Source organism: Mus musculus, chromosome 10 (assembly GCF_000001635.26).
Source record: "Mus musculus strain C57BL/6J chromosome 10, GRCm38.p6 C57BL/6J".
NCBI lineage: Eukaryota > Metazoa > Chordata > Mammalia > Rodentia > Muridae > Mus > Mus musculus.
Genome location: NC_000076.6, coordinates 106,804,994 through 106,827,563, shown reverse-complemented (window position 1 = coordinate 106,827,563; position 22,570 = coordinate 106,804,994). Strand labels below are relative to the sequence as shown.

The 22,570-nt window shown below is 34.8% G+C and overlaps 1 protein-coding gene across 51 annotated transcripts in view; it reads right to left on the bottom strand.

Annotated features, from left to right (window-relative positions):
• The window catches only part of Ppfia2 (protein tyrosine phosphatase, receptor type, f polypeptide (PTPRF), interacting protein (liprin), alpha 2), a 463,969-nt gene that overhangs the window by 105,905 nt on the left and 335,494 nt on the right, over window positions 1-22,570 (bottom strand). For all 51 annotated transcript variants that reach the window (XM_030245137.1, XM_006513776.4, XM_006513780.4 and 48 more), the window contains one exon: window positions 8,007-8,228. In XM_030245137.1, coding sequence (XP_030100997.1) covers window positions 8,007-8,228 — 222 coding nt within the window. The remainder of the gene's footprint in view (window positions 1-8,006; window positions 8,229-22,570) is intronic.

Here is a 22,570-nt window from a genome sequence, read left to right as displayed (position 1 = left end):
CTCAACCCTACATAAATGTCGGTAGGAGAATGAGAGTAACTGGGAGCAGAAGAGAAGGTCTTTCCCAGGAAAATGAACACAACGATTATTTTCCAGAGCCAAATTATCAGCTCTGAAAATATGAACACAAGTAACATTGGAACTGAGCAGATAGGAGCATAAGGAATTGAGGGATGGTTGTAGAGTTTTTTTACATTATTACCAGGATTTACCATATCATTCCATTCTTTTTTTCTTTTTCTTAATGAGATCTTGCTTTACTCTAAGAGTCCAGAGCTCATCTGAAACTCCTAATTTGCAGCATTTCTTCCAAATTTCCAAAAGAAATAGAAACCTATAAAGGACAATCCATTCTTCTTCATCATCACCAAATATGATTATTTACATATAAATCCTTATTTCCTTTTTAAAGCTTAGATGACTATTCCCCCATTATCCAAAGAAAATCACTCTTAGCACTCTGGCTCTCCTTTAGAGACATCGATTGCTCCTTTTTCTGTTTTGAATTGTTAAGATAACACTTGTCCTATTTCATTTCTGTTGCTTTCAACCAGTATCCTACAGTCAGTAATGTGGAGTGGGAATTCATCTGGCATATAATTCCAAGTTGTATTTTACTGTTTTAGGGAACTCAAGGCAGGATATAAAGGAGTTAACCATATCACATCCACAATCAAGAGTTAGTGTCCTTGTATCCTTGTGCAAGCCCATTTAGATTTTTCCTCTCTTGCTATGAAGGGACCCATGTCTAAAGAATGGGGCAACTTCAAATGTGTGCCTTCCAAAACAGACATCCTTACAGGGAAACTTGAGTTAGAAAATCCTTCATTAAGACTCTTCTGAGGTGAGTTTACATTGTGTCAAGTTGAGAGTTAAACAGAGCTAAGTCCCATGACACAAAATGCTACAGACAATAAAAGGAAGACAGAGGAAAATGAGATGGTTCCAAGGAAATAAAATTCAAAGTGGTGCAGTCCCTTTCTGGTTTTAATGAAAAAATTAAAGGACTTTTGTCAAACTGCTAGATAGTATGACAAGATTCAACCAAGGATTAAAGGAAAAGCAACAGCATAAATATAAGAATTAGCTAATAAGATTCTAGAAAAACAGAAAGATGTACACAATGGAAAATATTACAGAAAACTACTGATTGGATCAATTGTAAAAATTATTCACAAAGTAATAATAATAGTACAATAAATTTGATTTTTTGTATAATTACAATGGAAATCAAATATAAGATCAAGTCATGCAGAGTATAAGCTAATACCTAATATATTAATTAGCAAGACTTATACTAGGTTTTAGTAGAAGAGAAAGCACTAACAGAAATGCCCAAAGGGTTGAAAATTAGAATTTAGGGAAAATGAGATAGAGAAAAATAAGGTAAGAGATTGTAAAGGAGCTATCTCCATGTCTTTGTTTCCTTCTCATCCATGACTCCCTCTGTGAGCCTCTTGACCTTTCCTCCTGTTGGAAATGTATATTTATGAAAGAATTAATTAAAAGATGATAATTCATGCTACCCTGAGCCTCTTTGTCCACATAGAAGCCAGCTGTTCTTTTGGAGCAGAGGTACCAAATGTCCTTGAAAAACAAATAGCCTCATTTACTATCATACTTTTGATATTCTTTGTCATACTATTGTGCTATTGACCAAAAGTCTATTCTGAATGCTAGTTTGATCATATTATTCCTTGAGTTAAAATAATGTATTTGTTTACTTTTATCTTCAAAGTAAAAGATGAGCCATGATACTCTTGCTTTTTTGGCAAATATATTCCAAATTCAGTGTATTGAGGTATATAATATTCATTCCAAAATTGTACCTTTCTTTTGATTTATGAAAGCAAGTTTATAAGCAAATAAGATGCTAAAGTTATAATCAGATAAAGGCAAAACAAAGTAGTGTTTGAGTAGACCCTAAATTGCATGATTGCATCCAGAGATAGGGAATGGGAGACAGAGAGGGAGTTGCAGATTTTGAAGTTAGTGTGCCACTTAGCCACGAATGCTATGCTCTGTAAACATTTACTAGAAGCTCAAAGGAACAATGAATGTATTCTTCCTTATTGCCCTCGGAGAGAACCTGATCGTGTTGAAACATTGATTTCTGACAAAATCCTTAGCATATCTGAGGAAATGAATTAGAGTTTCTAAAACAGAAAGAAAACTTTTTGACCAGGTAAGGACACTTGGTAAGCAGAAGCAAGTCAGAAAACCCAAGGTACATGACTAGAGTCCACACCAGAGTGGAAGGAGAGAACTATCACTATATAGGTGTCAACTGATATCCACATGGGAACTGTGATACGTGCATCCACAGAAATGTCACACACCACACAGTATTTTAAATGACAGTTATTACATGCTAATCATTTTGTACCAATTTGCTAGGGCCATCACATAAAACTATCATACAATGTGATGACTTCATTTCCATCTGCAAAATCCTTCCTTGATTTGTTTCAACCTTTCTGACCTTCAGAAACTAGTGAAAGAAGAGTTATTTATGTTAATATTAAAATATAAACATATAAAACCAAAACAATCCATTATTTTGGCAATAATAATCTAGAATAATGTTATAAAATGTTGCCAGGATTTCACTAGGTTTTAGAAAGCCCAGAAAATAATTATGGTTTTTAGTGTTTAAAAAGATGTTGAATCATGTTCTTTATTTCTGTTATTTTATATTTTTCAATTAGTGTGTTTATATTTTGTGATAATTTTCATAAAGACCGCTAGAAATATTTGTCAATTTCAAGGGATAAAAGAAAATTCTAAATCTATCATCCACATAAAAATTTCTCTCGATATTTTAAGGCAATATCTTCAGAAGTGAAAGACAGTCATTTCTTTTTGGGAAATGGAAGTTGGCAGGATGCACCCTTTGAGTAAATGTTTTCCTTTGGTTCATTTTATATCCTTTTTGTAGATTATTAATAAATACCATATAATTACTAGGAATGGGGTGATATAATAGCTTAGTTACTTTGTAGAGTTCCTAGAGTGGAATATACACTCATTAAATAGATACTTTGTATTAGTGATTACAAACATTTCCATGCTTAGCTGCTCAGATCTCCTGCACAAATTCCCTGCAGGAGTCAGTGTATGGAGATTTGGAACTGCATTTTTGACTCAGTGATTCATGTTAGTGATTCAATTTTTAACTACAGGCTGTGTTACCAAAAATAAAATTTGAACTTACAAGTCATAGAAATAGCTCTTCCTCTGTGTTATTTGAAGTTTCTAAAGAGAAAGCTTTTTCTTTAGCTCCTAAAAGCTGTTACGTAAAAATAAAAATAGCAAAGTTTATATATAACTGGATTTTTATTATAATAAATACATATAGTTTTATAGTAATGTAATGTAGTAGACTGAAAATATAATCCATGCCTCAACTAATATAAAAGGGAAATTATAGATTCATCCTTTGGTTAATTTGCAGATGTAAGAAGAGCTGTTTAGTGCAAAGTCAGAAGGATACATTGGCTTTATTCACAAAGTAAATGTAATCAAAGTAATTTACTGAGAATTTTAACCCTTCTCATACCTACATAGAGAGTTAAATGCTAGTATTCATATATGGCTGATATCTTCTCGATTAAAAATTGGAGAATAAAGGCAAAGTCTATAATTTCATTTTTGAATAATTGCATTATGTTTACCTCTGTCTATTTTAAGAAAAAAATTAATGCAAAGAGCTGGTAAAGGGAAACTTCAAAGATTCTTGATGAAGCAATTATAAACTGTGTTCAGAAGGCATTGACTACGTGCAATTATATAAGTCAGTTTAGATTTCTTAGATTTTTCTTAATAGACAAAACAAAATACATTTTAATTTGTAATTCAGTGGTTGTCTGCCTCTAATGGCCCATGTTTTTCCTTAAGTCATTCAATGAGTTGCTTTACTTGTTATATATTGATACCATACTGTGTTGCAATTTGAGAAACAAAAAAAGAATTATCTAACTCTCATAATATTAAGAAATTAACAATACATTAGAAACATATTTAAGAAGCAAAATCAGGACTTTGAGTTTAAGTGAGAGGGAGTTCACATAATTTTGACTTTGGGGGCAAAATGACAAAATATTGGTTATTTAATTGGTAGTATACTGTGGCTGAAAATTTGTATGATAGTTGCCATAGAGTAAAACTGTATTTAGGTTGAAAACATAACCCAAAACTAAAAGAGAGTAAGAGAATCAATTCTTGAAGCCAAACATAAGTGACGATGATCCAGGAATACAGATTTAGATTACCCCAAATTCCATGTTAAAATGTAGTAACAGATTGATGATTCTTCTCATAAAAGATAGTGATAAATAAAAACACTTTTCAAATATGTTGTTGGAACATTAGAAAGGAGAATTAGGGACACAGTAAAATTACACTGCTACAGGCCCTGGGTGCTCCTCTTAGGACTGAATGGTTAGAACGGTTAGAGTCTGTTTGTACATTATAAAGGATGTTCATAATAGTCACAAAAGCACTAGTCCAGGAATGGAGGGGTTAAGGATGCCCTGATAATTTGACTCTGGTCTGGAAAACATTTTAACCTTTTGAAGTGTTTTTGGTTTTTTCGGTATTTTTTGTTTTGTTTTGGTTTGGTTTGTTTTGGTTTGTTTTGGTTTGGTTTTGGTTTTGTTCTTGTTCTTGTTTTGGTTTTGATTTTGTTTTTTTTGTTTTTCTTGTTCATTTTGCAGAAGGTTCAGGGAAAGGTGTGGTCTTCTTAGACACTTTCCTTCTCAGAAGTATGAAGACTGGGGAAGCACCATAAGTGAGAGAAACACAAATTTGAGGACATAGTATTTCGTTTGCTGCCAGGTTCTAGAGTGTGGTTACTTCTCAGAGATTCTGAAGAAAGGATGGTAGCCCATAGGCCATGAGTAAGTCATGTTACCTCAGTGAGCCTCATGTTGCTCTTCTAAATGGGATTGGTGTCCTCAAGATTACTGGCAATTGAGGAAAACAAACATAGTATACTTGTGATGGGTTTACTATAATATTTCTTTCCGAGAAAGGAAAAAGACAGAGCTAAAGCATGTGGCTTTAAAATTAATACTCAGAACTATTTTATTCTACGTAGTATCTTCTGAGCATCTGTCTCTTGTTCTTCTCTGTGACTCTCTGTGTCTCCTCTGTCTCTCTGTCTCTTTTCTCTGTCTCTTTTCTCTGTCTCTGTTTCTCTCTGTTCCCCACCTTGTGTGTGTGTGTGTGTGTGTGTGTGTGTGTGTGTGTGTACTCAAAGTCCTGTTTTGTGCAGACAGCCAGGGTTGAGGAGTGAGTGCCAGCTCCTTCCTAGTTCTGTCAAGGATGTCCCTTCCTCCCTACTTCTTACACCTATAAGTTGTCCTTACACTTCCCTTTGCTGCCAGGCTCTGAAAACATTTTTTTTCTGGTTGTCTGTCTGAGGTGGATGATGGGATATGTTCCTTTTCCATAAGTCTTAACTAAAACATGCCGACCTAGGAATTAGGAAGCTTAGAAATAAAGTTATATGTTGCATAAAAATTGCTTACGATAGGAAAGACCTAACTCATTAAAATACATTCCTAATGAACCCATCCCTGGCAATACAAGGTTGATCGTTCCTGCCTCACCTGATTTTTGGTCACCTATATCTAGACACTATTTTTTATCAAGGAGCTATTTTAAAACATGCAACAAGGAAGGGAGAGCCGGAGATACTGTGCCCTCTCTGCAAGAGATAACTAAAAATAAAGTTGATGAGAGGCTAAAATGCAATTTAAAGAACTGAATCGCTGGAGCTACAAGCATGAAAAGCTAAATGAGCAAAAGTTCATGTAATGGTGTAACAACTTAAATCTTACATTTTTGTGAAGGATGATAAGTAACCATTTTTCCAACAAAGGATTTTGGTGTTATGTGCACAATAGTTATACAGGTAGGTAGAAAAGATAAGCCAACAGGACTCGGTGAAGGGAATGTTTTAAATAAGGAGGAATGTGTATTGTTATATTAAAATTGAAATGAAATATAAAGGAACATTTGTACCTGTAAAAGGCAAGGCCAGGGTGCATGCGCTTGAGAGGAGAGCATTTGAGCAAAAGGTCGAGGCTAAGAACACAGAATCAAGCAAGTCCTGCTTGTCAGCTTGTCAACATAAGCAAAATGCATGTGATGAAAAGAATAAAGATGTCTCAGAAAAAGGAAACAAACAAACAAACAAACAAAAAGAGTTCACTTTAATTGAGCAACGTGGGGTAGGATGACAGGGGACAAGACTGGATGCATTACACTTTAAATATTTATCAAGCACCTTACATGGCTTTAATATTACTACAAGTATATTATACAGCAATTAAAAGATTTAAAAATAATAGTGTGAGCCAGATATTTGTAAGAAGGCATAAGCCAACGTCGGCCCACTAAATACAGTATTGTAACCTCATGTTCAAATATAATGAATGCATAAAAGTAGGGAAAGCTGTGGAAGACAGTGAGAAGTCACATATTGAACTTACAGATTATAGGATTTACCACGGAATCAAATGCAGAATGGAACTTAAATAAACTTCCATGGAATATCTATGATTTAGGCCTAAGCAATGATATTGGACACATGAAACTGCTGAATAGTAAGGTTTATGGGGTGGGGGGAGGGTGAAAGAAGCAAATGTCAGGCTGCTTTTGCTGAGACCCCTGTTAAAAGGCTTAGATCTAATCTCTGGGAAAGAGAGAAGACAGAGAAATGGAGTTAGAGAAAGAAACTACTAGCCTATGGTGGCTTTGTAGCTCACTCATCTTTTTTAACATAAAGAAAGCAATAGGAGACTGGATACAGAAGGCATCAAGGCAAGAGAAGGAGAGTGAACCAGTTAAACACATGAGATGAGGGAACAGGCAAACAGGACATCAAGGAAAATTTGGCATAGTACTAGCCTAGAGAAAAACAAATGTTCCAAGGACAGACAAGTAGAAAATGCTAGCCCTTCAAAGGATGGAGCATTTATCCCTTCATTCAACAATACAAATCAATAAAATGCTTTATTATGACACCTTTCATGGGTCAATAGGCAAAGATGTGATAACACATCCTTAAGAAGAGAAAGAAACAGATTTGGATACAACAAATAGTGCAGCTATAGTAACTTGTTAAGCACATGGTAACATACTGAAGGATATGAAGATATGCTGCATAGGAAAATGTTAAAATGGAAAATGTCAAAAAAGCGAAATTTTCTGATATGTAAAGAATTGTATTTTTAAGAGTAAGAAAGAAGAAAAGTATTTTGTACTTTTATTCTAGTAGGTGAGAGAATTTGATGCCATAAATAAAATCTTTTCCTAGATCAATCATTTAATAAATCTGAAACTTTTCTTTCTTTTCTTTTTCTTTCTTTCTTTCTTTCTTTCTTTCTTTCTTTCTTTCTTTCTTTCTTTCTTTCTGTCTGTCTGTCTGTCTGTCTGTCTGTCTTTCTTTCTTTCTTTCTTTCTTTCTCTCTTCTCTCTCTCTCTCTCTCTCTCTCTCTCTTTATTTTCTCTCTGTTTTGGAGACAACATTATGTTAATCCTAGCAAAATGTAATATGCTATACATAAAAAGAAAGGTTATATTATTCATATGCATATCTTCTTCATACGCAGGCACTCACAGACCCAAACCTGAAATAAGAGACAATTTAAAGCAGTGTTTCTGAACACTCTATATTACACAAAAATCATGATTCATTTCCCCATGCACATTTATTCAAATTTAAAATATGGAGTCTTCAAATGCCATTACATCTTCAGAAAGACTTTATAATAGCTGAGCCTTGATTCCAAAGCTCTCCATTCATACGTATCTAAAGAACCGATAAGTAAACCATTTCTGTCTTCCTGAACAGGTATATAACTAAAATAACAACCCTAATTATGGTCTTCAAGAAGAAAAGACTATTGGCCATTAGGGAAGTGCATGGGTAGAGCTTCTCAGAGCAACATTTAGGAAGCCATTTAAGAAGCAAAGACAAACTGCTATGAGCTACCTACCTCTCGGATGTCCCTTTGATATTTTGTGTTCATTTCTTCTGTTTTAATGAGGTCCTTTCTTGCTGTCTCTGCTTCTTGTTCCACCTCTCCCACCCGGGAAGAGAGAGCTGTTAAGCGTTCTTTCATTTGGGCCATTTCATAGTTTTGCTTCTCAAGCAATTCTTGCAGCTCGACGATTTGGCTGGTGTCATCTGTCGAATCTATGGAGCCATTGGATAGACGCTGCAGGAAGAGACAAAAGCATGGCACTTAGGATCTTCTTTATTCATAACCCAAAGGATGAGAGGTAAAATGAAAACAAAAATGTCTTCACAATGAGAAATAAGAATTCTGAAACAAACTAGTGTTGGTGAGAAACTATGAATTGGGGAGTACTGATATTAATAGATAAAGAAAAATGGCATGGAGGAGCCAGATAGGTGGCTGAGCAGTTCTGCTCAGATAGAGGACCTGAAAAGTGTTCTGCTTATAGCCCCATGTAACCCTAATTCCAGGGGATCTTTTGCCTCCCTCTGGACTGCACAAGAACCTGCACGTGCACACACACACACACACACACACACACACACACACACGCACACGCACACACACACACAGAAAATAGATATTTTTAAAATATGAAAGCAAACCAGTAGTTTTTTAATTAGGGTGATAGATGCATTTGCACGATAATTTTATAAAGTATATATGAGAAATCTATATTATACGTGATTTAAGACAGACCACAAATATATGTGAGACATATAGCACATTGATTTAATTAATAGATAGGGATATAAAGTATGTAATGTTTTCACTTCTGATCCAAATTCTTTTGAGTTTCACAGACTTTATTTCACTTTGCGTTTGAAATAAAATATTTCATACACTTTAAACAGTTTATCTGGATCATGTTCTTTTGCTTCCCCAAAATATTCCCAGATCCTCCCACCCCAAACCTACCCAACGCTTGAAAACATGTGATCCTGATTTCCTTATGCTGGCCAACTTCTCCTAGGCACAGGGCCCACGTTAGAGGGTGGTTGGAATACTTAATGTCACTCCATTGGAGAATATTGATTTTCCAATTCCCAGAAGGTGTCGATTACAAGGAGCTTCTTGTTTAAGGATGGAACTTTGTTTCCAATTCACCTTCACAGGACTGAGATTATCTAATTTAAATTTGGGCATCATATATGTGACATTACAGTCTCTATGAGTTCATATGTGCATCAGTCCTGTTATGTATGGATGGTGTCTCTTCCTTTGAGTCATTAAACACTTCTGGTTCTCACAATAGTTCTCCCTCCTCTTCCACATAGATTCCCCAGCACTGAAAATGGGACCAGTTGATAAAGAAATCCCATTTCGGTCTGTATGTATCAAAATCTTTCACTTTGCATATAATGTCCAGTTGTGGGTGTCCATTTTAGCATCTACTATAAAAACAAAGTTTCTCTACTAAGGGCTATGTGGTGAAATGATTTATTCAAATAGCAATATGTCATTAGGAGTCACTTTATTGATATTTTTAGCAGAATAATAGTATTAGCATTTTCCTTAGAGACCATCACTTATGTAGCTTCAGGTTCTTGACCATTTTATCAATATTGGGTTTGGTTCCATCTCATACAATGGGCCTTAAATCAATAAAATATTGTCTGATTATTCCTATAACTTCTGTTCCATCACTGTACCAGAATATCTTGTAGTCAGATTCTTGTTGTAGATTTCAGGATCTTTATCATGGTATTATTTGATGATTATTTTTCTCCTCCTGTAGTGTGAAAGTACATTCTAGAACCATGAAAACAAGTCACTAGAAGTTAAGTTTCAAGCTGGGCACCAACTTTATTTCATGTTGTATAACCTAATTACATCGTATTTTCTGCAGTAGGGCCTTATCATCAGTCTGTGAATGGTAAGCAAAAGTGTTGACCATCTCTGATGATGCTTAGGCAATCTTAGGACAATTTCAGGCAACTATTCAACAAGATGTAATCCATTACTAGCACTGTTAGCTCTTGGTGGTTGTAGATGTCTAGTTGAGGCGTTGTCTTTTCCATCCTAGAGTGACTGCATTTAAAATTCTTTCATATACTTATAAATTCTAGAAACCTATAGTAGTAGGTTTCCATATGACTTGTCAAGGATCTTTGAATGACAGTAGGCCCTCCCCATATTTCCTTCTTTACTCAGGACTCCATTCTTCTCCCAACGTATTTTTATAGAGTGATGAATGGGACACCAAAATTACAGGTTTTAGTTTTCATGACATTCATACGAATAAAATTTACATTTTTGGTTGAAATAACATAACTTATATGATCCCTCTGAAATTCTGATTTCTGCATTATCAAAACTTAAACATTATATATGTACAATACACAGTGGAGGAAGCTGAAAAAGGTCAAATATGTTGAAGCAGTCATTTCTCCTTTTTGGGAAAGCTGTCTAGTAAGTAGGAAATCTATTTTTCAAAAATTTCTTTTAAAAAATATGAAAATATTTAAAGAAAGCAGAGAACTCAATAACAAAAGACTAAAAAAAATATATGGAGAAATCTTCAAAAAATCCAGAAAGACATTTCTTAAAATAAAAGTTATATATGACCAGATTTACGAAAATAGTTCCAACATTAGAAATCATCAAGGGAGGTACAAAATGAAACCACAATGAAAAATTATCTCATGATTATTCTAATGCCTGGTATACAAATGTTAGAGGACAGCACATGTTGGCAAGAATTTACATTAAGTGAATATAAGTTATACAGCCATTATGGAATGTGATAAGGTATCAATATAATAAAAAATAGAATTGCATGTAATCTAGTGAGCTCGCTGTTCAGTGTATTACTAAATATACAAAGGAGAATTTTACTATGCCATCTCTACCTTGTTATTCAATGTAGTATTACTCATAACACTCAACATATGACATCAAAGTGCTTCCTAACTGATCAGATGAGTAGAGAAAATGTGGTTATATGCTAATATAATACTGACTCTACAACGAAGAGCCTTTCCATTTTATGTACCATGATTGAACTTGGAAGAGATTATAAATATGATGAACCAGAAAATTGGTAACAACATAATCTTGGTTATATGCAGAATTTCATGTGTATGCAAAGTCAAACAAAGGTAACAAAGTATAAGAGAGTGATAGGACGAAAATTCAGAGAGAAAGGAAGGCTCATTAGAAAAAGAATACATTAATCCAAAAATGCAATGTTTCAGTTTGATGGAAGGAGCATGCTTTAGTGATCGATTGCATATGTGAGTAGCAGTTAAAACTTTCAAGTGAATTGGATATTCAGGCAGGGCAATGCAATTATCATGATATTCTTTCCTGATAACTAAATTATCAGGAAAGAATATACAGGAACTATTTTTCAATTAATGGAATGATTGGGATATCGGCTTTGGTGAAAAACACATACAGTGCATATACAAGGACCTGAATTCAGTCATCAATACAGTACACAAGCAGGGGTGGGCCTATGAGTAGAAAGAAAAGAATGGAGAGAGAGAAAGGGAGGGAGAGATAGGGGAGAGAGGAAACTAAGGGAGATAAGAAGAAGGAAGAAATGACAAAGGGAATAAATGACAAAGCAAGGAAGGAATGGAGGGAAGAAGAAAAACAGCGGTAGGAAGGATGGATAGATTGGAGAAATGAAGGGGAGAAAAGAAATATGGGAAGGACGAAAAGCAAGGAAATGAGAAATTTTGTCCCATAGATGCTAAGTTCAAGTTCTGCATCTAGAGAACAGAGACGGCAGAGGAGGAGATGATTTTCAGAAAGAGAAAGATCCTAACCAAGCATAAACAGGAAGGTCTGGGAAGATCAAAGCAGCACAGCTTGTTCCCCTAAGACACTCCCTTAACAGCATGAGTTTGTTCCAACCCTCCATAAATTAAGAAGCATTTGAATAAAAATGTAAATGTATCCTCCTCCCATGTGCAATTTTGTTCCTAAGAAGCATCACTAAAACCAGAAAATAGCCCCTTTTAAAACCCAACTGCCAGGCTCTCCCTGCCCATTGGCTACCTAAGTGGATCTGCGTCTGAGGCATGAGTTACACATTTGCCTCACAAGTCTCTGTGCCTCTACAGCTACAATTTAACAATTAAAAAAAAAAAAAGCTTTCAACTCTTGTGACACATGCATATACCTTTTTAAAAGCAGTGCTTTTTGTTGGTAAAGGTTTGTATTTTTCTCAGTTCCAAGATGCTTTTTTTAAAAATTTAAAACCCTGTAAAACTATCATAGCTACTACACACCTAACAAACAGTACCAGCCTCCCCTGAAATTCATCTCTGAATTGCTCTTTAGTGTTCTCTTTTCAGTCGTTGTTCAGATATTTGCATAATGCAAGAGGTCACAGTTGCCTACCTTTGTTTGTTTGTTTGTTTGTTTATTCATTCATTTGGCTATTTTCTTTATTTACATTTCAAATGTTACCCCCTTTCCCAGTCCCCCCTCTGAAACACCCTATCCCCTCCCTGTCTCCCTGCTTCTATGAGGGTGCCCCCCCACCCACTCACCCTCTCCCTCCTCCCCGCCCTCGAAGTCCTCTACACTGGGCATCAAGCCTTCACAGGAGCAAGGGCCTCTCCTCTCACTGATGCCCAACAAGCCCATCCTCTGCTACATATACGGCTGGAGCCATGGGTCCCTCCATGGGAATTTTTTGGTTAGTGGTTTAAAGAAAAGACTGAAGGATCTGAAGGGGTATGCAACCCCATAGGAAGAACAACAGTATCAACCAAACAGACCCCAAACAGACCCCACCCCCAGCCCAGGGCTCTGAGGGACTAAGCACACCTTATTCTATGAACTGTTCCTGGATAGTCCCTCCTTTCATCTTAGCTCCAAACTTTGTCTCTGTAACTCCTTTCATGGGTATTTTGTTCCCTGTTCTAAGGAGGAATGAAATATCTACCCGTTGGTCTTCCCTCTTCTTGATTTTCTTCTGTTTTGCAAATTGTATCTTGGGTATTCTAAGTTACTGGGCTAATATCTACTTATCAGTGAGTGCATATCTAATGACTTCTTTTGTAATTGGGTTACCTCACTAAGGATGATATCCTCCAGATACATCCATTTGCCCAAGAATTTCATAAATTCATTGTTTTTAATAGCTGTGTAAATGTACCACATTTTCTGTATCCATTTCTTTGTTGAGGGACATCTGGGTTCTTTCCAGCATCTGGCTATTATAAATAAGGCTGCTATGAACATAGTGGAGCATGTGTTCTTATTACCAGTTGGAACATCTTCTGGGTTTATGCCCAGGAGAGGGAGTACTGGATCTTCCGGTAGTATTATGTCCAATTTTTTGAGGAACCTCCAGACTGACTTCTAGAGTGGTTGTACAAGCTTGCAATTCCACAAGCAATGGAGGAGTGTTCCTCTTTCTCCACATCTTTGCCAGCATCTGCTGTCACCTGAATTTTTGATCTTAGCCATTCTGACTGGTGTGAGGTGGAATCTCAGGGTTCCTTTGATTTGCATTTCCCTGATGATTAAGGATGTTGAACATTTTTTCAGGTGCTTCTCAGTCGTTCGGTATTCCTCAGTTGAGAATTCTTTGTTTAGCTCTGTACACCATTTTTAATGGAGTTATTTGAATTTCTGGAGTCCAGCTTCTTGAGTTCTTTGTATATATTGGATATTAGTCCCCTATCAGATTTAGGATTGGTTAAAATCCTTATGTGTATTGTAAATGAATAAAGTTGCTTTTTAAAAACACTTTTCAAATCTGTAAAATGATTCAAACCTACTTTTATAATGGGAAAATTCTATTTAAAATCACGGAATCCTTAATACCTTTGGCATGCTAAGACTTACATAATTGTCTTTGTTCCATATCACTGTGATAAAACACTCTGATACAAAGAAACTTGGGAAGGAACGGGTTTGTATCATCTTGAACTTCCAGGTTATATTCAATAATCAAGAGAAGTCAAGGCAGAAACTCAAGTAAGGCAGAAACATGGAGTGAGAAATTCAAGCAGAAACCATGGAGAAATGCTCCAAATGGCTTGTTATGACTGTCTTCTAAGCTTCCTAGAACTTCCAGGCTTAAGGTAGCACTGCAGTGTGTGTGTGTGTGTGTGTGGTGTGTATAAAAATCAGTATGTTATATAGATATGATATATAAGTATATAGAATATATATGATCAGTTATGTGTGTGTTCATAAACATATGTATATAAATAATATAGATCTATCTCAATTATGTGCATATTTTGAGTATTTATTTCATATAAATGGTTGTAATTTTATAATTAGAAAAAAATTTATTATTGCAATTCTGTGCACCTGAAGTCCATTAAAATCTTGTTTAATACAGCAAGCTTTATTAGGTTTAAGATGAGATAATTTTAAATAAATATAAACAGTAATCAGGCAACTAAAATAAGACTCTTTTAAAATGTTAACCTTTAAATTCATTAAGCAGCAGAAATGCATTGCATCGCTTGGACACACCTGTGAAATTTAGAGCAGTATGTGAAAATCTGCTGGAGTGATCTGCCAATTTACCTTTACCTGAAGTGTTTGTGAAACTTCTCTGTTTATAAATATACAAGCTGATTTAAAATTCTATGCTATGGATGAAACCAGGGGATGCGACTTAAATACTATATCCCCCAAATTGCAGCTCAGGCCCCTAAAATAAAGGTTCTTTTAAAAAACACATTCAATTCAGATTACTCATATATTTAAATATTAGCTATTTATTTACTGCTGATGGGAAAGAATAGTTGGTGTCTTTCCTTAACACTAATACATTTAAGAGTTAATATATATTTTCTGTTATAAGAATATTCTCAACATGTACATGTACAAAAAAGCTAGTTTGTTACTTTACTATATTTCAAATAGATTATCATTCTCTCTTACTATTCTTACTTCTTACTATTTACTGATCTTTCTAAAAGAAAATAGAAATATGAAAGTAGAGGAGTCGGTGATTGAAATTGATCTACCTAGTAAATAAATTCTTGTAATAGAGGCATAAATATTATTAAAATTTACTAGCACATACAGAATAACCAATAAACAGTTCCATCCCATTTTTACAAGTAACTCTGGCATTTAATAGTTAGCAATGTATTGCCGATTACACTGTCAAGAAGTTATTATGACATTCACAGACATTCCCATAAATCATCAGACTTTTCTAGACTAGGAAGAATTATCTCTGTGAGCAAAAGAATGTATAAATGAAGGTATCTAGAGCTATAAAATAAATAACACAGATTCAGACAGGAAATATTGACAGGCATAAAAATAATAAGAAGAAGAATAAAAATGTAGGTGGTTGATGTACACTTAGCATAAATCAATATTGCATTAATATAAAGAATATTTTTGAATGAAATATTAAATATACTATTCAACAATCCAACACAAATATGAGTGAATGACATAAATAAATTCTATCCTAAGCATTAGTACAAGTAGAGATTTTGGAAGGATACAGGCAGTGGAGTGACCTACAAACACCACTGTTTCTTCCTAGAGATCATGAAGGTTCATGTAATATGCTAAATCTTGAGCTTCCATTTACATCCAAGTCATCAAATAAGACTGTATACTGATTACAATAGCTATATGAGCTGCCTTCCCCAGAAAATAGTCGTAAGGATTCTATCTCCAAGTGTGGGTTCAAAACAATATTTCTATGTTGCTCAAATTCCTTAAGTTCTCATTACATGATAGCCACAAATATAAGTGAATGACATAACTTAGTTACTTAATATCTAATAATTATACCAGATGCAGACTGTAAACTGATACACAAAGAGCAAAGTAGTTTGGTTGACACTTTAAAACATCACAAGATAAAGTCTTCACACTCGACATTTTGGTTCCAGTGTCTGCTTTAAAAGCTGTGTTTCTCATGCCCGACTCCTACTATTTCTGTACATTCTTCTTTCTTTCCCTTATTTACTAACTCAATAAACCACCACAATTCCAACTCTATTTATTTGTATTATGCCAGATACAAAGGAAGGTCCTTAGATGAGCAAAACTCCTGTTTGACAGTAACATAATGTGTATTCACTGAGTATGAATACAAGGAAACCATGTAACCAAATATGTGCAAGGAACCTGAAATAATTTACTGAATACAGACACAAAGGCTTTAAGGTTATAAGTCATAACTTAGTTGAACTTTAGGACTGTCTACAATATTGTTTTTTAAATTTTCTTATTCTGCCTTCTTTTCTTTTTCTTTCAAATATCTGAAATGTTCACTAATTTCAAATGTATCCAACATAGACCATGTTGTATCTGTTGTTTGAGGTTCTCTACCACAGAACCAAGAGCTGTTGTTTTCAGTTCTGCATTGTCTCTTTAAGTCTATTTTATACCATTAATGATGTGCATTTTTGCGTTTTTATAAATCTAGAGTTTAAGAGAGCAAAAACAACTTTTCATTCAGTGTCTGTGATTTTTGGAACACTTTGGAGAACTGAATCAGAAAATACCGATGCACTCCATTCTGGATGATTCAAAATGGTGAGATTTTCTGTGCAGTTGTTTTACAAATTTTCTTAGGTATTGATAATATTTAGATGGCACTAAGAATCAAAGACCAAGGTCATGGTTGTGCTTTATTGGTGGTTGTATCTTATTAGCCACTAAGTATAAAAACAGCACAACAGGAAAATGAAATAATAAGATCATTGAGAAACTAAGAGTAATAAAATGATAGTCCCCAAAATATTTTTCTTTAACTTAGCATCAATTAGTTACCTTTAAATGTTTCAAATTAAAAGTCCTCTATCATTCCTAATATTAATATGACCAGTGATGTTTGTTGATAAGTATAAAATACACTTTTTCTTATGCCACTCTTATTTATTTGTCATTTTTAAGTGACTGAGTTTAGTTAATGCTACCAATTTATACATGAGTGGTGGGGTCATCCACTGAACAAAGGGAATCTACCAGTTGCCAATAAATCTAAAAACTCTCCTTCCTTGAGAGCAATCAAATGTCAGGAAGCTCTCCTCTTATAAAGGTGAAGCCTTAAAATCCTGTTCTTTCATTTCTAAAAGTTTCAGTAGCAGGATTTGGTGCACGTCATTTGTAGGTAACCACAGATGTTATGTATTTGATTTTTTTTTTTTTTTTTCGAGACAGGGTTTCTCTGTATAGCTCTGGCTGTCCTGGAACTCACTCTGTAGACCAGGCTGGCCTCGAACTCAGAAATCCGCCTGCCTCTGCCTCCTGAGTGCTGGGATTAAAGGCGTGCGCCACCATGCCCAGCTTGATTTTTTGATGGCAGCCAACAACAACAGCAACAGCAACAGCAAAAATAACATCTCCTAGCTCTTTTGGCCATCTTCCATCTCTTGTGTTCTCAATCCCCTCTTCCCCCACACTGTTGGAGACAGAAATCCTCCTGCCTCTGCTTCCCAAGTCCTGGGATTAAAGGCGTGCGCCACCACTGGTGACCGCAATGAAAAGCCTATTTGACCAAGGTCAGCAGCAACACAAATATGAAGATAAACATAAATATTTATAGGCTACTTTGACAACATGAATAGATTCAGAAAAGCAGCATCAATAGATCTTTCCTTGGGCCTTTGACATGTTTACAGTAGGAGACATGAAGTTTTTTCTTTGAACCAGGTCTCTCGAATTTAATTAAGAGAATGACTGGCTCCCCTTATTAACAGTTTTGCCAGTGTTGCCTCTGTGAACTCATTAGTCTTACTATGTAAGTCAGCTTTGTAGCATACAGGGCCCAGTGCTGATAAGACCATTGATGACTTTGCTTTTCTGGAAACTACAAAGCACCTTCTAGAACACTGAGAGCTAGCCAGCAGGGAAGGCTCCCTGCTCAGTTCAAGGTTCATTTATCCTTTTAACTAAAGTGAGTTGTAAGATTAGAAATACTGTTTTACATTTAGGTAATGTTGAACAACTAAGAACAAAGGCTCTTAGCATCACTTTGGTACTTCTGAGAAAACTTGGACCACCAAATTATAGGCAGTTCTCTGTGCTCCACACTAATAACCAATGTTGCCTGGGAATTGAGCACTCTCTCAGTTCTCTCTCTCCTCTCTCTCTCTCTCCCCTCCCCCCTCTCTCTCTGTGTCTGTACATTTTTAAAAACATTTATTCTCTTTTTGAGAGATAGAACATGGGGCTGGTAAGGTAAAGAGCTGTTAAAAGATCTGGGAACAGTTAAGGCCAAAGAAAAAATATGATAAAAATATAAAAATTATTAAAAAGAAAAAATGTGTAATATCCCCATTAGACTATTTATAAGTGAGAATAAAAGTAAATTTAACATCAAAACTAAACTGCTATAAATACACAATGTTGCTGAACTTTAAATAGAAAAAATTATATTGAGTGATGTCACTCAAACACACGAAGATGAACAACACAGTATGAGAGTCATAGTTTCAAAATAAATTTTACTTATTTATAAAAATTAGAATATTTTAAATTTTTTCCAAATTTAAAATCAAGAGTTTGTTTCTATTAGTTTGTTTTTGTTTGTATTGTTCCTTCTAAAGAATTGTAGTGTACTTAACTTCTTTTATTCTCATAATATTTAAACTACCATGTAAGTAAACTCACTGTATTTAATACATTTGGATTGGTAGAACTATGGCATATTATAGCATTTTAAATCAAACATAACTAAGGAATTACTGTTCATCATTTTTATGATTAATGTTCATAACTATTAGAAGTTAAAATTAGTAGACTTATCCTATATTATATCATGAAATAAACATCTTAAGTGATTTACATGAAATGGACACCTATAACTTTTTCAAATCTTGTATATAGTTTGCAAGGATAAAGAAGAGAAATGACTAGAATTAATATTTTATTATTTTATTTATTACTTTTGTTTAGAAAGTCACTAACAAAATTTCAGAAATGATTCTATGCTAAACTAAGAACTAAAGAAAAGCAGCGGTTCTATTTTCTCAAATATATCATTATTGGTTGTTTAGATGTGTACAGATTGCCCCCAAATGGGTTATATCAACATATCAACTAGGTTCCTGTCAGACTTGCTATTATTAGGATCAATGAGTTCATTTTCATTTTGCTAAGTACAAAGACACTTTTCCCATCTGTGTCTTAACTGGGTTGAAACAATCCTATGTGTGAAGGACTGATGGCAAATGTAAAAACTATAAAACATGAATTAAGGAGAAGAAAGTTTATCTTTCATCTGTATAAAATATTATTCCCATCAGGGAAATGTGCATATGATTAAAATACAAATATAAAATTATGTATTCATAGAAACATGATTTAGCATCAGAATAACTGCCAATGAAATCAGCTACGTTGTCTTGGGGCAAAGGCAAGCACTTTATTTATTTCTTAGCTAGATATATAGCCCACATTAGAGTAAGCAATGATCTGTTGGGGATTTGAGGTACCAGCACGTGAGTGTAAATATTGGACCTTAGCTAAAGTTGGAGAGTCATACATACAATAATCAAGCATTTGGAATGCTGCTTCCTTGTGAACTCAGTTCTGCATTAAAAAACTATACTCAGGAGAAGTTGCAAGTCCTTTGTAATACTCTCACATAAAATAAGTATCAACTCTAGAAAAAAAAATAAGTATGGGTAATTCTGAAAACAAGAACACATTTACTATCTTGAAGAAATGTGAAGAACGTTCTGATGAAAACTTTTCTGTGAAGAAAAGTGAAATAAGTTGTGGGTGTTGAACACTTTGGTCCACACAGGTCATTTTATCTCTGTCATGTTATTTGAAAAGAAAACTACCTAGGTCTACCTACTGAAGAATGGAAAAGTGACAGATATACATTAACCCGTCATTCAGATTATTTAAAATAATGTAATTAAAATTCCAAGCCTAAAACCCTTTCAACCTTTTCCATTGCATAAAGAATAAAGTGAACTCTACCAGGGACTATTAGAATTTTGTTACCCACACTGTTCGCATTAGCCATTGCTATAAGCTTTCCTGTACACTAGTATAGAGTTGTTGTGATATTCTCCCATCCCTAGACTATAAAAAAGGCATGTCATCCATTCTTAAAACATTTGCATACCAATTCTTTACTCTAAATTCGCTCTAAGTTTTTTAAATGTCTAATGCCTTATCTTTTTCTTAATCTTCAATATAATATTTATTTAATGCCTAATACCATTTGATTTCACGTCTTATCAGGTTTTCAATATGACTCTTGCATGAATATTGTTCAGTCTAAGTTTTTACCAAATTTATCATGAGGATATGACTTTTGAATTTTTACCATTACCATTCTACCTATCGATATCTCTTAGTTTACTAAGAGACTAGAGCCAAAAAAAGGGAAGCAGACAGCTTGGAAATTTTAAACATGACTGTCTCAAAGAGCAACATGGGTATTGCTGTAGTAATTTGCAGATTAACTCCATCACTCTGAAACAGTAGCAAAATAAATCCTGTTGAGCCTAGTTTAAGCAAGGTAACAAGTAGTGTTCTGGAATTTTGTTACATGAAAATATTCTTTGGACAACACTAAATCTAAGATCACAAAGAAACCTTTAAAATTCCTTCATCTAATCTTATTTCCTCGCTTCTTCTTCTTTCTTTTCTTTTCTTTTCTTTTCTTTTCTTTTCTTTTCTTTTCTTTTTTTTTTAACTTTTGTTCTAGAAATGTTGACAATAATTATAGGGCACTCTTGAGTATTAAAATCCATTTTTGAGGGTACTTCCAATGAGACTATTTTGTTAACTCAGTCAACTGAATTCTCATGGTGCTATTACAAAATATCCCCAAATGGCTAGTAATCTACCCTGTTTATGTAATTTGAGTGATTTTATTACTCTGAACAAGAGGTTATCACACATTCACCAAACTAAATTCTGTTTTCCTATGCTTAGATAGATTTAAAAAGCAACGGTTAAATTATAAACCTATTATAATTTCTTGGTCGATGGTATTGCTATATCTCAAATGGTCATGCTATGAAAATAAGACTAAAAATAGATAACAAGCAATGCTTTTATGTGTAACTACCATACATAATTAAATGATAAACCTGACCTTATTTTTTTTATTTTGTATTTGATTAACATTCATCAGATAAGAAAATTTCCTCTAAATGCAGCATTTAATTGTGAAAACCCAATCACAGATTTAATATTCAATTGATCACAGTTTTATTATTAAAATTCAAATTTAAAATAATGTACAAATCATAATTTTTAGGTTTGTCCTCATGAGGGTTATCATCACTGTAATGAAACACCATGTTTCATTTGGGAAGTAAAGGATTTAGCTGGCTTATTCTTCCAAATCACTGCTTGTCACTGAAGGAAGTTATGATGTGAATTCAAGCAAGCCCGAAACCTGGAGACAGGAAAGATTGCAGAGGCCGGAGAGGAGTACAGCTTACTGGCTTGCTCAACCTGCTTTCTTACAGAACCCAAGACTAGTATCCTAGGGTTGAACCACCCACAGTGGGCTGGGCCCTCTTCCATCAATCACTACTCAAGAATATACCCTGCAGGCTTTCCTACAGTCTGATTATGGAGACATTTTCTTTATTGAGGATCAACTTACTAACACGATTGATCCATATTCATGTTGACACATAAATATCACCTTTCCTTTATTGTTCATCCCCAAGATCAGACATTGATATAAACACCAGGATAATACATTCTACAAACTCTAAAAGGTCCACAGTCTTAAAAAAAATCCTGACACTTTAAAAATTTAGTCTCTTTAGACAAAATCCACAGTCCTTTTTAAAGTCCAAAGTCTCTCACTTAGGCTCTGATAAAATTCAGAGTAAATTATTTCAAAAGGAAGAATGAAGGCATGGTCACAATGTGATACAAATAAAACCAAGAGTCAACAGTATAAATCACTCAGTGTCCAATACCAGGGATTCAGTCACAATTTCCTAGGCTCCTCCAAGGAGGGTTCACTTCTCTGACCCTGCCCTTTGCAACATAGGTAGCTTTTTTTTTTTTTTTTTTTCAGTCTGGGACCAGTTTCACCTCATACTTGCCACTGTTCTTGGTAGTTATCTCCTGGTGGTGGCCTCTCCAAAATGCTGAGGTCTTCTACTGCAACTCTGCTATTCTTTCACAAATATCTTTGCCTGGCTGTTCTTCACGTTACAAAGCCTCAACTTTCTCCATGACCCCTTCTTTTCTGGATTCCCCTACTTCTCCTACTTCGTGTTTACCAATGCCCCACAGGGCCAAGCCTCAGCTGACCCCTTCATGTCTCCAAAACCAGTAACACCAAGGAGACTCTTACACATGACCACGTTTGGCTGCCAAAACAAGACACACACTTGGCCATCTCAGAGACATAGCTTTGGTGTACTGACTAGAAGATTTCACCCCAATAAAGCTGGTCTCTGTTTAATCACTGCTAATTTCTCAGCTCCAGATAACCAGCACACATTGTCACAGCAAAGTACAAAGGTTTTACTTTAGTGTGTCTGGTCTCTTGATGATCACAGCTGATGTTTTATCTCTATCTAGCCAGGCACCACAGATTCTTCACACAAAAGCTCTGTGGAGTCTTTGCTGCCCTCTGATGCTTT